Source organism: Pseudophryne corroboree, chromosome 3 (assembly GCF_028390025.1).
Source record: "Pseudophryne corroboree isolate aPseCor3 chromosome 3, aPseCor3.hap2, whole genome shotgun sequence".
Taxonomy (NCBI): domain Eukaryota; kingdom Metazoa; phylum Chordata; class Amphibia; order Anura; family Myobatrachidae; genus Pseudophryne; species Pseudophryne corroboree.
The window spans coordinates 484,294,160-484,308,775 of NC_086446.1; the positions used below are offsets into that span (position 1 = coordinate 484,294,160).

The 14,616-nt window shown below is 42.7% G+C and overlaps 1 protein-coding gene across 4 annotated transcripts in view; it reads right to left on the bottom strand.

Annotated features, from left to right (window-relative positions):
• Nucleotides 1–1,193: 1,193 nt before the first annotated feature.
• Nucleotides 1,194–14,616, bottom strand: part of COPRS (coordinator of PRMT5 and differentiation stimulator) — a 94,227-nt gene continuing 80,804 nt past the window's right edge. For all 4 annotated transcript variants that reach the window (XM_063963633.1, XM_063963631.1, XM_063963632.1 and 1 more), the window contains 2 exons: nt 5,074–5,331; nt 1,194–2,816 (listed from right to left, as the gene is read on the bottom strand). In XM_063963633.1, coding sequence (XP_063819703.1) covers nt 2,635–2,816; nt 5,074–5,331 — 440 coding nt within the window. In that variant the 3' untranslated portion in view covers nt 1,194–2,634. The remainder of the gene's footprint in view (nt 2,817–5,073; nt 5,332–14,616) is intronic.

Sequence of the window (14,616 nt, forward strand, 5' to 3'; positions counted from 1 at the left end):
CGGAGTCAGTGGTTCAGACCCCGCAGGGCGGACACTGCTCCCCCTTAGTCCCACGCTGCAGGGAGGCTGTTGCCAGCAGCCTCCCTGTAAAATAAAAACCTCTAAAACTAAACTTTATTAGGAAAGCTCAGGAGAGCTCCCCTAGCTGTGACCGGCTCCTCCGGGCACATTTTCTAAACTGAGTCTGGTAGGAGGGGCATAGAGGGAGAAGCCAGCCCACACTCTTAAACTGCCAATGGCTCCAGGTGGACCTGTCTATACCCCATGGTACTGATGTGGACCCCAGCATCCTCAAGGACGTTAGAGAAATAAGTTTTTGCAGCATATGGGACAGCACTTCAAATTTCTTGTTATATAAAGCCATCAAGAGCGTCAACTTTTGTTGAGAGCTCAGACATAAGGGGTCTCATGTAACAGCTTGTGAGAAGAGGGTATGATCCCGATGAGTTAGCCTATATTTTTAAAATCACAATAATTTACAAGCAGTAGCGGATCTTGCCACGGGCAAGCAGGACTTTTGCCCGGGGCGCCGCCTTCCGGAGGGCGCCGCACCGTGGCAAGATCCGCCACTGCTGCCCGCTGTGTCCCCCGTCCGCCTCCGCTGCCGTCCCCGTCCGCCTCCTGTGAAGGGAACCAGACGCTATGCGTCTAGTTTCCCTTCGTGGAGAGTAACTTTGCTGAGCGGTGCGCGATGACGTCATCGCGCACCGCACAGCAAAGGTCCTCTCCACGAAGGGAAACTAGACGCATAGCGTCTAGTTTCCCTTCGTGGAGAGGACCTTTTGCTGTGCGGTGCGCGATGACGTCATCGCGCACCGCTCAGCATTCAAGCGGCGCTAGCAATGTACAGGGGGCGTAACTGACCACGCCCCCTGTATTATGCCACACCCCCTTCCTGCCCGGGGCGCAGAGCGCCCTTGAACCGGCCCTGTTTACAAGGCAAGACCAACCTTGTTCTGCCTTATAAATTATTGCTGCTTTAAAAATAAAGGCTAACATACCATCACTGCGCCCGTGCAGGCCCATGGAATTAGACTGCTGTCTCCTTCCAGCCAGGAAGTTTTATCAGTCTGCCCACCCATCCCGTCCTTTCTGAAATTAACACATCAGACTTCGTCATATCACTTTTTCTATTTTTAAACAACGGCACCTAGGGGCACATAACAGAATATAAAAAAAGTGACAAATTGTCCTTTTTCTCAACAATACTTTTGTTTAATTAATTAATAGTCACAAAAAGCAACAATGAAGCAACTGTGGCACATGTTCCTTATGTCAATGACACCTTACCTCCCAGCCATCGAAGAGACTGAGTTAAGGGGTATGAGCATCTGGAAAACATACATAATAAAACACAGTACTTCCAAATTATTATAATGCAAAATTGATGGAAGATGACTCAATATATGGATAATTTGGCTCTTAGGGGTCAATCCTTGCGGCGCGAGCAAGAATGGCAGTATGCCGTACTTACAATACCTCCGGACTGACAGATTTTTGTTTGCAGCTCCTCAGTGCTGCATACAAAAATCTGAGTCAGGGGCGAGATGGGGCTTAAAGGCAGTGAGTTTTGGTGGTTTCTTTGCCACTGCAATGACAACTTACCCCATTCACAGTGAATATGATTGACCCCTTAGATTTCTTTCCGTGTGGCTGCATTAAGGAATGTGGAAAACAAAGCAATGTGTACCTGACTTTTGCTTTTTTGGAAAATAAACATTCATAGATATTTCAACATATATATTTTCATATATACGAAGGTGCATTAGGAGCAAAAGGCTGTTGACAATATGATGCTTTCCAGAGACCAACAGGCTGTTTACATTGACCACACCGACATGCTTGACAGGTATTAATATGGCTCTCGGTCTTGTCTCTAGTTATTGACATGTATGCACTTTATGTGATTTTTTGCTGCCGATTATAAAAACTTTTTTTTTTTTGCAATAACAAACTGTGGATGTGTAGGTTCCTTTTTGAGACTCATGCAACATATTTATGTACCAGCATTCTGCCTAAAATTAAAGATTTAATGTGTGCAACAAGTTGTTTTTTTCAGCGTCACCATTAAAGTAAATGCAGTGGTGTTGCGGACACATCGAAATGATTTAAATATGTCAGAAAAAAATAAAACCTAACACAAACCCAACCTTCTGGAAATGAAAAACAACAAACACTTGCAATATTTTGTTAATCAGATAACAATATAAAAACAAATAAAATATTTCATTTAAAAAAAAAAGATTGACAAAAACTCTAGGCAATTGCTTTGTAAAACTAGTCTACTCGACTAGAACTTAAAAAAAAAAATATTCTCCCAGTACTTGCAGACAAAGCATCATGGCCAGAGACAGAGGGTTTACACCACTGGTACCTTTGTTGTTAAGAAAGTGTGATCCCCATCACAAATGTGAGACCTGGCAGATTAAATTATAACTTTGGGTTTACAAGGAACGACGGCAGGCAAAGGCTAACAGTGGAATCTCAAATGGGAACAAGGCCCACAGGACCTGGAAAAAGTTAGGTGGTCGGCCACATGTGTTTAGGTGACGGCTTAAGATGCATAGCTCTTTGTACAGACTCTGTTGGATGCCTGGATTTACCTTCATTCATATACCACACCATGAAAGATAATTACTGTTCGGCATCTTCAAACTGTCCAGACTCAGTATTAAATGCACCGAGATTAATCACATTGCTCCACTCCAAAGGAGGGACATGATGTAAACTTGGGTTATAAGACCCTTCAGTCACCGACTTGTAACCACAGAGATTAATGTGCTCCTTACAGGCAATTTCAACCAGGTCTTCTTCATCTATGTCAAAAGAAAGGTGGAGATTAAAAGCAACCACTAAGGGAATGGTTTCCAAAATCCATGATGCTCACCTAAAATTGTTCATTGCAGTGTTTAGAAACAAATTTTTTTAAAGAACAAATCTGGACAAATGTCACAGACTTGTTCCTATCCGGCACTAATAATGGATATGACTCAATAAAATTAGTGATTTATAGCAGCTGAGTAAAGGCAACTTGCTAGGTTGCCAACAACTAGAAACTACACAAGAAAAGAAGGATTACTCTGCGCTAAGTAACACTGTATCAAACAAAAGTGTGCAATCTGTCATGAAGAGTGATTGACTCAGTAAAACTCCAATATATGTAAACAGTTTATATTTAAAAGTGACAAATATGACAAACATGTAACATACAATTTGCAACAATTGTCTGTTCTATCTTAAGAGCAGCAATTGATGTATCAGACAATATTTTTAAAACTAATTCGTTGGTTCTGTTAGGTGAATATTAAATTAAGAAACACTGGCGTCCCAGTGTCTATTTACTACCTGCAGGCGCACTGCAATATCGCAGGACTTCATCTGCCTTTACCGGGTGAATGCTACTGGCCTCCGCCGTGAGGTCTAACATCCGTTACGTGGAGAGAGCCCTTTGAAGTCTGCCTACAGTGTTATTTCACCAGCAATTCATCATTCTTTCTGGAGCGGTGCTGTGCTTATAATGGAGCGGTAGTTCTATATTATATTGAACGGCTATATGAGCAAGTTATACCTGCATACGTGCATTATTCTATAAATCAGACCCTGTCTACAATTTGTCTCAGGAACCAGCACGTGGGTAACTATACACTGCAATCTCCTTAAACAATTCACCACGAGACTGTGATAATTTATTGCGGGACTTTTTATTTAAATAGACACTGGGACTCCAGTGTTTCTTAATTTAATATTCACCTAATAGAACCAACGAATTAGTTTTAAATATATTGTCTGATACATCAATTGTTGCTCTTAAGATAGAACAGACAATTGTTGCAAATTGTATGTTACATGTTTGTCATATTTGTCACTTTTAAATATAAACTGTTTACATATATTGGAGTTTTACTGAGTCAATCACTCTTCATGACAGATTGCACACTTTTGTTTGATACAGTGTTATTTAGCGCAGAGTAATCCTTCTTTTCTTGTGTAATTGCAGTGTTTAGCACAAACATCTATATTAAATGTATATTTGGTTATTACTAGACAACAAAAGAAAAAAAAAGAAAAATCAGCCAACTTATACTCCTTTCACACCGCCAATGCCGCATCCCGGATCCCACCCGGGAACTGGAAACGGGTCCTTCCCGGGTGGGATCCGGCACTGGATGCTGCAGCTGGCTTCCCCGAACTGGCAATATGCCGGGCGGGTTGCCATAGCAGCGGGGGGCGGAGCCAACAGCTGGGGCGGTGTTGGGAGATGAGATCGTCTCCACGCCGCCTTTCCCTGTTGTAGTGAATGGGTAGCCCGTTTACACTGCCATTGACACGGTATTCAACCCGGGAATAACACTGCTTTATTCCCAGGTTGAATTGCCGGGTCAGGCAACCCGGTATTTCAGCTATGGCGCTTTCACACCGCATGCTGACCCATGTCGACCCGCCAATATGCCGGGTCGATACCGGGTTATTTGTACGGTGTGAAAGGGGTATTAGAGAAATATGACCCTGGTTTTTCTATGGTAGGGTAACCATTATTCCATTCCTAATTTTTATGTAAATGTGCTCAGTTTCAGACCCCCTTTTGGTCACCACTTTGAAAATTCAATCTGAACTGCAGTCTCTTACATGACAAAAGCTACTGACATGGAAGATAAATTGGGTCATCTCTCCTTTCACAGTAAAACAAAGTATATATGTATATATGTGTATATATATATATATATATATATATATATATATATATATATATATATATTTTTTTTTTTTTTTCTTTTTTATGTACATATACAGCAAAGTGTGAAAGCATATGAGGGAGGATCCACTGGTGTGCTAAAGGTAGTAAGGGATTAGGTGACGAGGGAGACTCTGTTAGGGAGGTGTGGCTAGGATGGCAAGGCGCAGGCAACGTGGCCAGGGTGGCAAGGTGAAGGAAACATGTGTAGTAGGGTAGCAATGTGAAAGACGCGTGGTGAGGGACAGCTGTCAGGTCAGACTGGGTTAGACTGCATTGGGTAAATTAGAAAGGAAATACTGTATTTTGTGTTCCCCAATCTAAATCTTGAAGAATTTTACCGTAAGGTTCTTCCAGTGCCAGCATCTCCGCATCCCAGTCTTCTTGCTCATACTGATAATAAGGCTGTGTCCCTGATGAGCTGGAGTTTAGATTGTAATCTGTATCGTCCTCAGATAAGCTGCCTCCCCAGTTAGGACTTCTGTAAGCGGACCAAGCCTCATAAATATCCTCCGATGTGTCACTCTGTCCTTCATCATCTTCATCCTTTGTCCTGGAAAATTCCTCTTGTGTTACAACAGGAACAAACCCATTCATGCCTAAATATTGGCAAAACAAACAAGTTTAGTTAGGAATGCTCTTTGAGTGCAGCAAGTTCATGAGACAACATCTACTTCCCACATCTTATTCCAACTCACAACATCCTATTTTTTTTTAAGGCGATATACAGTCAGGCTGTTTGACAGGCAGTAAAGGGTAAAATGCTCAGAACAGGTACCCAGTCTAAATTACTAACAAAAAAGTTCCATGAAGCAAAAGGTGGACATTGTTATTCTATATATCCAGAAAATAGCACTGTAACTGTAAAATAAAAGAAAAAAATGGCAGGAACTTCAGCTCTGCCTGTGATTATCAACTGCATGGGGCCAGGAACTAGCACAATACCTGTAACAACATAGGGGGTTACGGCCCAAATGTGTTAAGCTTTAACAAGAGATAAATCTGAAACGCAAAAGGAGTGATAAATGACCAGCCAATCAGCTACCTAACTGCCTTGTAACAGGCTGTGTTTGAAAAATTAGTTAGGAGATGGTTGGCTGGGCATTTATCACTCCTTATGCGCCTCCGATTTATCTCTTGTTAAGGCTTAATACATTTGGGCCAATGTAACAGGTTCCAACTGTCTGGAACCGTTTGGATTTCAGGAAAATTGCAGATAAAGCGATTACAAAAAATGTTTTTATTTATGAGTGGAAGGTAAAAAATAGGATTTTAAATTACCTACCGGTAAATCCTTTTCTCGTAGTCCGTAGAGGATACTGGGGTCCATTTAGTACCATGGGGTATAGACGGGTCCACTAGGAGCCATGGGCACTTTAAGAATTTGATAGTGTGGGCTGGCTCCACCCTCTATGCCCCTCCTGCCAGACTAAGTCTAGGATACTGTGCCCGAGGAAACAGACATACTTCAAGAGAAGGATAGATAAGGATAGTGGTAAGATTCCGAACCATCACACACAACAAGAGGAAACCCATGCTATCCAAACTTGAAACAGGAACAGCAGCGGCTGAACCAACATTACTTAACCAAGTAACAGTGCAGGAAGAACGAAGCACTGGGCGGGCGCCCAGTATCCTCTACGGACTACGAGAAAAGGATTTACCGGTAGGAAAATTCCTATTTTCTCTTACGTCCTAGAGGATACTGGGGTCCACATTAGTACCATGGTGATGTACCAAAGCTCCCAAACAGGGTGGGAGAGTGCTGAGGGTCCTATACCAGTTTTTGAATTGCATCCTGTAAATTTATACTTGCCACCTGAGAAGCTGGTAAGCCTGACTTGAAGAATCTGTGAGATGGGAGTTCCTGAAACTCCAGTCTGTAGCCCTGGGCGATGACCTCTTGACCCAGGGATCCTGGCATGACGTCGCCCATATGTGACTGAAATCTCTTAATCGGGCTCCCACCTGCCTGTCTCCCAGGCAGAGAGGTCCACCGTCATGCTGAAGGCTTTGAGGAAGCAGAACCGGAGTTCTGTTCCTGTGAACTTGCAGTTGCTTGTTTTCTGGGTTTACCTCTATTGCCTTTGAAAGCTGTAGAAGAACCCTTAGCTTTATGTTTGAATTTTGCTGTCCGAAAGGACTGCAGAGTCGGAGCAGAGTAGGTCTTCCTAGCTGGTGGGGCTGCGGAAAGAAGATATGTAGACTTACCCCCTGTAGCCTTGGATATCCACGTATCCAGTTCGTCACCAAACAGGGCCTCACCTGTGAAAGGTAGGCTTTCCGCACCCTTTCTGGAATCCGCATCCACCGTCCACTGACGTAGCCATAGGGCCCTGCCACACTACAGACTAGCAGCGCCCAAATCCTTGTTAAACCACAATATAATTAAACCATATGTTACTGGTCCAAAAAGGGACAGGTGAACAACAAGGATGTACAGTCGCCTCTACAAAGGATTTGTGTATTGATCCTAGTTAATGAATGGTTAAAGGAGTAAAAATAGAAGCGCTCATAAACCCTATTATTGTGTACCTGAAGTAGGTGTCGAAGTCAGAAAATATTACAACACACACATTACGTACAAACACCAAAAAGATGGCCTCCGTGTGCGTACGTATTCGGCTGTGCGTGCACATATTCTCAAATTGCGTATGGTCGCTCCCGCTGTCCTGCGCATTAGTGCGTGGTATGAGTAATTACAGTGGAATTTGTACTCGCATGGAAAAGCCACAAAGACATATCATAAATCTAATCTATATATTGCATAAATCCCACACTGTCTGCTTCTTCTTCTAAATTGCATGAAGATCGGTCACACATAAATTAAACTCCCAGAGACTAAAATACAATGGCCTTATTTACACTAAGCGTTGAAATTCTATGAAGAAGGCAAACACCTTTGTTTACTAGGGTAGCCGAGTTTCTATTGAAAACAATAAGTACTGGATTGTCATTGACTCACTTGAAGACAAAACAAACCAAGAGACAATACCCAGGAACCTAAGCTGAGAGAAACTTAATTAGCAATAGCTAACAAAAATACAAACCAGACATTTAGAAATCTGAGATATTAACATTCATAGTCTAAACTCTTGGAGATGTATATGTATATATATATATATATACCACTGTGCAACCCGGCACTCAGAGGGACAGCAACACCTTGGAATAACTGGCTGGGGTGCCCTCCATGAGACGAAGAATCTCCAATGTAAGCAAAAGAAAGAGGCGGCACTCCCAGCACTTTTCAATAGTGAAAAAAATACTTTATAGTACACAACGTTTCGGGGGGTCTCACCCCGTCATCAGGATAAAGGTGCAATGTACAGAGAAAGATATTTATACTTACCCGCTGTCCGTGTCACGCCTGACGCCGGCTGCAGCCCACGATCACCCGCACCCGCTTCCGGATCCAGGGCTCTGACGTCACCGGAACCCGCGAGGTCACGTGGGTCCACGCCAAGCAGTCTGGGGGAGACGGACAGCAAGTATTTACATGTTACCTTGGTAACCAAATACAAAACAGTGAGCAATACTTAAGATGTGAGGAAAACCCCACAATGGGACAGTGCAAATAATCAAAATACAATGTAATTACAGGCAACATAATGAAGCACAAAATGCGGGCTATACAGACCATAAATCTCTAAAAAAACTTTTTTTTAGAATGAAGGGAAATTCTTTGCTCTAAATAAGGCATCCGGAACCTGCAGCTGCACTGAAGTACATAAATGAAAATGTTGCACGAATCGGACTGTCACTGATCTTTAATAAATGGGCACAAAATTATAACTGCAGAATAAAGACTACTCTTGAATGAGAGACACTGGGCATGGGGTAAAAAATAGAAAATCATTAGAGTAAATATCGATGCAGTTAAACTGGAATGCTTATGCCAATTACCAAGCATTCGGCATTGCCTATGCATCATTTAAATAAATGCAGCATTTAAATAAATGCAGATAAACTTAACGATTCGTTCAATCCCTTAGGGTTCACTGTATCCAGGGTATAGATCCACCAAGCCTCTAATTGAAGTAGCTTCTTGCCTCTATCACCTCCTCGTAGAGACTTGGGCACCTGTGCAATCATTCTATATCTTAATGCCGCCAGACTATGCTTGGCCTGCGCAAAATGCCTAGCCACTGCTTGATCGCTGGTGCCGGATACCAGTGCTGCCCTAATAGCAGTTCTATGTTGGGCAATCCTTTCTTTAAATTGCCTTTCTGTCTTGCCCACGTAGTGCAATCCACATGGGCAAGACAGAAGGTACACCACAAATTTAGAAGTACAGGATAGAGCTGGCTTGATGAAAAATACCTTTCCAGAAAATGGGTGATAAAACTTATCACCTACAATGAGTGCACTACATGTAGTGCACCCTATGCATCTGAAGCACCCTCCTTTCCTAGATAGAAAGTGCTGCTGTTTAGGCGGCCCCATCCCCGTTATATCTGTGCGAACTACACGGTCTTTTATATTGGGGCCTCTAGTAAAACTGGGAAGGAGCCGTGAATTATGCAATGATGGTAATTCTGGCTCTGAGTTTATGATGGGCCACAGTTGTTTGGCCCTTTTACAAGTGTATTTACTTTTGCTGGTGTACCGATTAACCCAAGGGATTGATAAAGTGGTATCTGTGCTTGATTCTTTTTGTTTCAATAATGTCGCGCGATCCATTGACAGAGCCCTCAATTTGGCTTGTTTAAGCAATTTATGTGGATATCCTCGTTCTAGGAATTTAGAGGTCATTTTGTCTATTTGCACCTCTCTATCCTTGACATCACTGGAGATCCGACAAGCTCTAATAAATTGAGAAAAGGGTAAACTGTCAATGGTCGCGGCAGGGTGAAAGCTGTTGTGCTGTAGGAGGGTGTTACGGTCCGTAGGTTTTACAAACAGACTAGTACGTAAACATCCCTGAACAATACTGATGTCAACATCAAGAAAATAAACCCTCTCAGTACTGATGTTGGCTGTCAACTTAGCTGGACAGGAGGAAGTATTATGGGCTGATATAATCTCCTGTAGACGCTCAATGCTACCTGTCCAGAATAACAAAATATCATCTATGTATCTAAAATATTTAAATACATAGTTTTGAACGGAGGGCTCTGAAAAAAACAATTTGTTTTCAACAACATGCATAAATAAATTAGCATACGAGGGGGCCACCCGGCTCCCCATGGAATTGTTGGGTATTATACAGATTGGACTACAGGATGGTATAATAGATGCGGATACCAAGGCATTTCTGTGTAAAACGTTTCCTGTGGTTCCAATTTTTTATATTATCCCTAAGCTACACAAGGATCCACAGCACCCCCCGGGCAGACCGATTATATCAGCCAGGGGGTCGCTGTGTGAACCGGTAGCCAGTTTTTTGGATTTCTTTCTGCAGCCAGTAGTTCAGGGCACTAGAACGCACCTTAAAGATACATCGTCACTTTTAAGAGCATTTGAGGATATTGGCCCATTACCTACAGATATGATTTTAGCCAGTATTGATGTCACAAGTTTATATACTTGCATTCCTCATGATTTGGGGTTGGCGGCTGTGCATGAATTGATTGTTGACAACCCATTATATGAGGGACCTGAAATAGGTTTCTTTATGAAATTATTGGAGTTTACATTAAGGCACAATTTTTTTCTATTTGATGGTAATTTCTTTTTGCAGCAAGCAGGGTGTGCTATGGGGAGCCGGGTGGCCCCCTCGTATGCTAATTTATTTATGCATGTTGTTGAAAACAAATTGTTTTTTTCAGAGCCCTCCGTTCAAAACTATGTATTTAAATATTTTAGATACATAGATGATATTTTGTTATTCTGGACAGGTAGCATTGAGCATCTACAGGAGATTATATCAGCCCATAATACTTCCTCCTGTCCAGCTAAGTTGACAGCCAACATCAGTACTGAGAGGGTTTATTTTCTTGATGTTGACATCAGTATTGTTCAGGGATGTTTACGTACTAGTCTGTTTGTAAAACCTACGGACCGTAACACCCTCCTACAGCACAACAGCTTTCACCCTGCCGCGACCATTGACAGTTTACCCTTTTCTCAATTTATTAGAGCTTGTCGGATCTCCAGTGATGTCAAGGATAGAGAGGTGCAAATAGACAAAATGACCTCTAAATTCCTAGAACGAGGATATCCACATAAATTGCTTAAACAAGCCAAATTGAGGGCTCTGTCAATGGATCGCGCGACATTATTGAAACAAAAAGAATCAAGCACAGATACCACTTTATCAATCCCTTGGGTTAATCGGTACACCAGCAAAAGTAAATACACTTGTAAAAGGGCCAAACAACTGTGGCCCATCATAAACTCAGAGCCAGAATTACCATCATTGCATAATTCACGGCTCCTTCCCAGTTTTACTAGAGGCCCCAATATAAAAGACCGTGTAGTTCGCACAGATATAACGGGGATGGGGCCGCCTAAACAGCAGCACTTTCTATCTAGGAAAGGAGGGTGCTTCAGATGCATAGGGTGCACTACATGTAGTGCACTCATTGTAGGTGATAAGTTTTATCACCCATTTTCTGGAAAGGTATTTTTCATCAAGCCAGCTCTATCCTGTACTTCTAAATTTGTGGTGTACCTTCTGTCTTGCCCATGTGGATTGCACTACGTGGGCAAGACAGAAAGGCAATTTAAAGAAAGGATTGCCCAACATAGAACTGCTATTAGGGCAGCACTGGTATCCGGCACCAGCGATCAAGCAGTTGCTAGGCATTTTGCGCAGGCCAAGCATAGTCTGGCGGCATTAAGATATAGAATGATTGCACAGGTGCCCAAGTCTCTACGAGGAGGTGATAGAGGCAAGAAGCTACTTCAATTAGAGGCTTGGTGGATCTATACCCTGGATACAGTGAACCCTAAGGGATTGAACGAATCGTTAAGTTTATCTGCATTTATTTAAATGCTGCATTTATTTAAATGATGCATAGGCAATGCCGAATGCTTGGTAATTGGCATAAGCATTCCAGTTTAACTGCATCGATATTTACTCTAATGATTTTCTATTTTTTACCCCATGCCCAGTGTCTCTCATTCAAGAGTAGTCTTTATTCTGCAGTTATAATTTTGTGCCCATTTATTAAAGATCAGTGACAGTCCGATTCGTGCAACATTTTCATTTATGTACTTCAGTGCAGCTGCAGGTTCCGGATGCCTTATTTAGAGCAAAGAATTTCCCTTCATTCTAAAAAAAAGTTTTTTTAGAGATTTATGGTCTGTATAGCCCGCATTTTGTGCTTCATTATGTTGTCTGTAATTACATTGTATTTTGATTATTTGCACTGTCCCATTGTGGGGTTTTCCTCACATCTTAAGTATTGCTCACTGTTTTGTATTTGGTTACCAAGGTAACATGTAAATACTTGCTGTCCGTCTCCCCCAGACTGCTTGGCGTGGACCCACGTGACCTCGCGGGTTCCGGTGACGTCAGAGCCCTGGATCCGGAAGCGGGTGCGGGTGATCGTGGGCTGCAGCCGGCGTCAGGCGTGACACGGACAGCGGGTAAGTATAAATATCTTTCTCTGTACATTGCACCTTTATCCTGATGACGGGGTGAGACCCCCCGAAACGTTGTGTACTATAAAGTATTTTTTTCACTATTGAAAAGTGCTGGGAGTGCCGCCTCTTTCTTTTGCTTACATTGGAGATTCTTCGTCTCATGGAGGGCACCCCAGCCAGTTATTCCAAGGTGTTGCTGTCCCTCTGAGTGCCGGGTTGCACAGTGGTATGTATGGCTACAGGTGGCCCTGTTTAGGAACCTGATTAGCTACCAAGGCACCAGTAATCAGCATTATTTATACTCTCAGGACTTGCAGCACTGAATTTGGCACTTAGCACTTTAAACCAGCACTGGTCTCTTTATAACAGCACTTGCACTTTATTCTGCACGTCACTTTGAAGCACTGTGTGGGCAATATGACTGGCTCAGATAGCACAGCAACGGAACTTGTTAACCAGATGCTCGTGTGTGACACCACAGACACATTTAGTTTTTCTGATGCTGAGGCCAACGATATTTTAAGGACAGAACCCCAGTTTGATCTACAAGCCAGTGGCTCAAATGAGGATCTATACAGAGAGTGGTTTAAATTGAAAAAACGTGAAATGGACTTTAAATACCATGGTTTGACCCTCTCAGAATACTATAGAAATAAACAGATCCCTAGGGGTTTTAGACTTCACAACATCCCGACGATTGGCAGATACAGCATCCCTTTCTGCTCTAAGTGGATAGCGATCCTCAACAAGTGTTCTATGGATCTCATACTTCTTGTGATTGAGGAATCCACTAAAGAACTTAACGCTGTAAAAGAAAAAATTACAGGATTTGAGCAGGAGCATCTGATTTCTTTAAGACAAGACGACAAGACGAATTGGATTAATCAACTACAACAGCAGCTGGATACCTACCAGAAGGATCTCCTCAAGTTCAAAAAAGAAAAACTCATTAAAGTTCAACAGGACTACACGGAACACAGAGTGTACAACTGGTTGCACACCACCAACAGACCACCAAGAGGCACAATGCACTTTACCAAAACCAGAGCACAGAGAGCTACCACTTATTCCAGCACTTCAGCCAGTGACAATGAGGCAACACAGGCTCCAAAGAGTGCCCCTTTAGGTGTGGATACCCGAGCCTACAAGGCCGGGTCAAGAATAAACGCACGAGAAGGGGGAAGCAGACGGAAAGGCAGAGGCGCAAACAAGCCACCGAGGGGTCGCAGGACCTAATCTTCAATTTATCCAGCCAGCCTCTGACCAAAGCTGAGACACAGGTGTTGGCCAAAGGTCTCAGCTTTGTGCCTACACACTTCCACCAAGATTTCCAGTGGAAGGTGGACAATTTCAAGTTTCATAGAAAACTCAAAATTAGAGAATTTTTTGACAAAAATAAAAATAAAAATAAAGGACTTGGTGGAATAACTGACGGTGGTGTGACAGGAACCTTTGATGACTTACAGACAGTCAAGAAATTTAAACCTGCTTCAACGTTTGACCCACAGTCATTCAATCCTTCAGTCCGTACATTTCATAGGTTGCTGGATACCTGCAGCCAGGAACCTTCTACAATGGCCCCCTACATCCATCATAATCTCTCAAGAGATGAGAGGTCCGCTCTCAATGACTTAAGTAAACGTCAAGATATCATCATCAGGGGAGCGGACAAGGGGGGTGCCGTTGTGGTTATGGACCTCAGCTTTTACAAACAGGAATGTCTCAGGCTGTTGGACGATTCCAAGACGTATTCCAGACTGTCGGTAGATCCAACTGAGAGATTTAAGAAGGAATTGTTGGGTATTATACAGATTGGACTACAGGATGGTATAATAGATGCGGATACCAAGGCATTTCTGTGTAAAACGTTTCCTGTGGTTCCAATTTTTTATATTATCCCTAAGCTACACAAGGATCCACAGCACCCCCCGGGCAGACTGATTATATCAGCCAGGGGGTCGCTGTGTGAACCGGTAGCCAGTTTTTTGGATTTCTTTCTGCAGCCAGTAGTTCAGGGCACTAGAACGCACCTTAAAGATACATCGTCACTTTTAAGAGCATTTGAGGATATTGGCCCATTACCTACAGATATGATTTTAGCCAGTATTGATGTCACAAGTTTATATACTTGCATTCCTCATGATTTGGGGTTGGCGGCTGTGCATGAATTGATTGTTGACAACCCATTATATGAGGGACCTGAAATAGGTTTCTTTATGAAATTATTGGAGTTTACATTAAGGCACAATTTTTTTCTATTTGATGGTAATTTCTTTTTGCAGCAAGCAGGGTGTGCTATGGGGAGCCGGGTGGCCCCCTCGTATGCTAATTTATTTATGCATGTTGTTGAA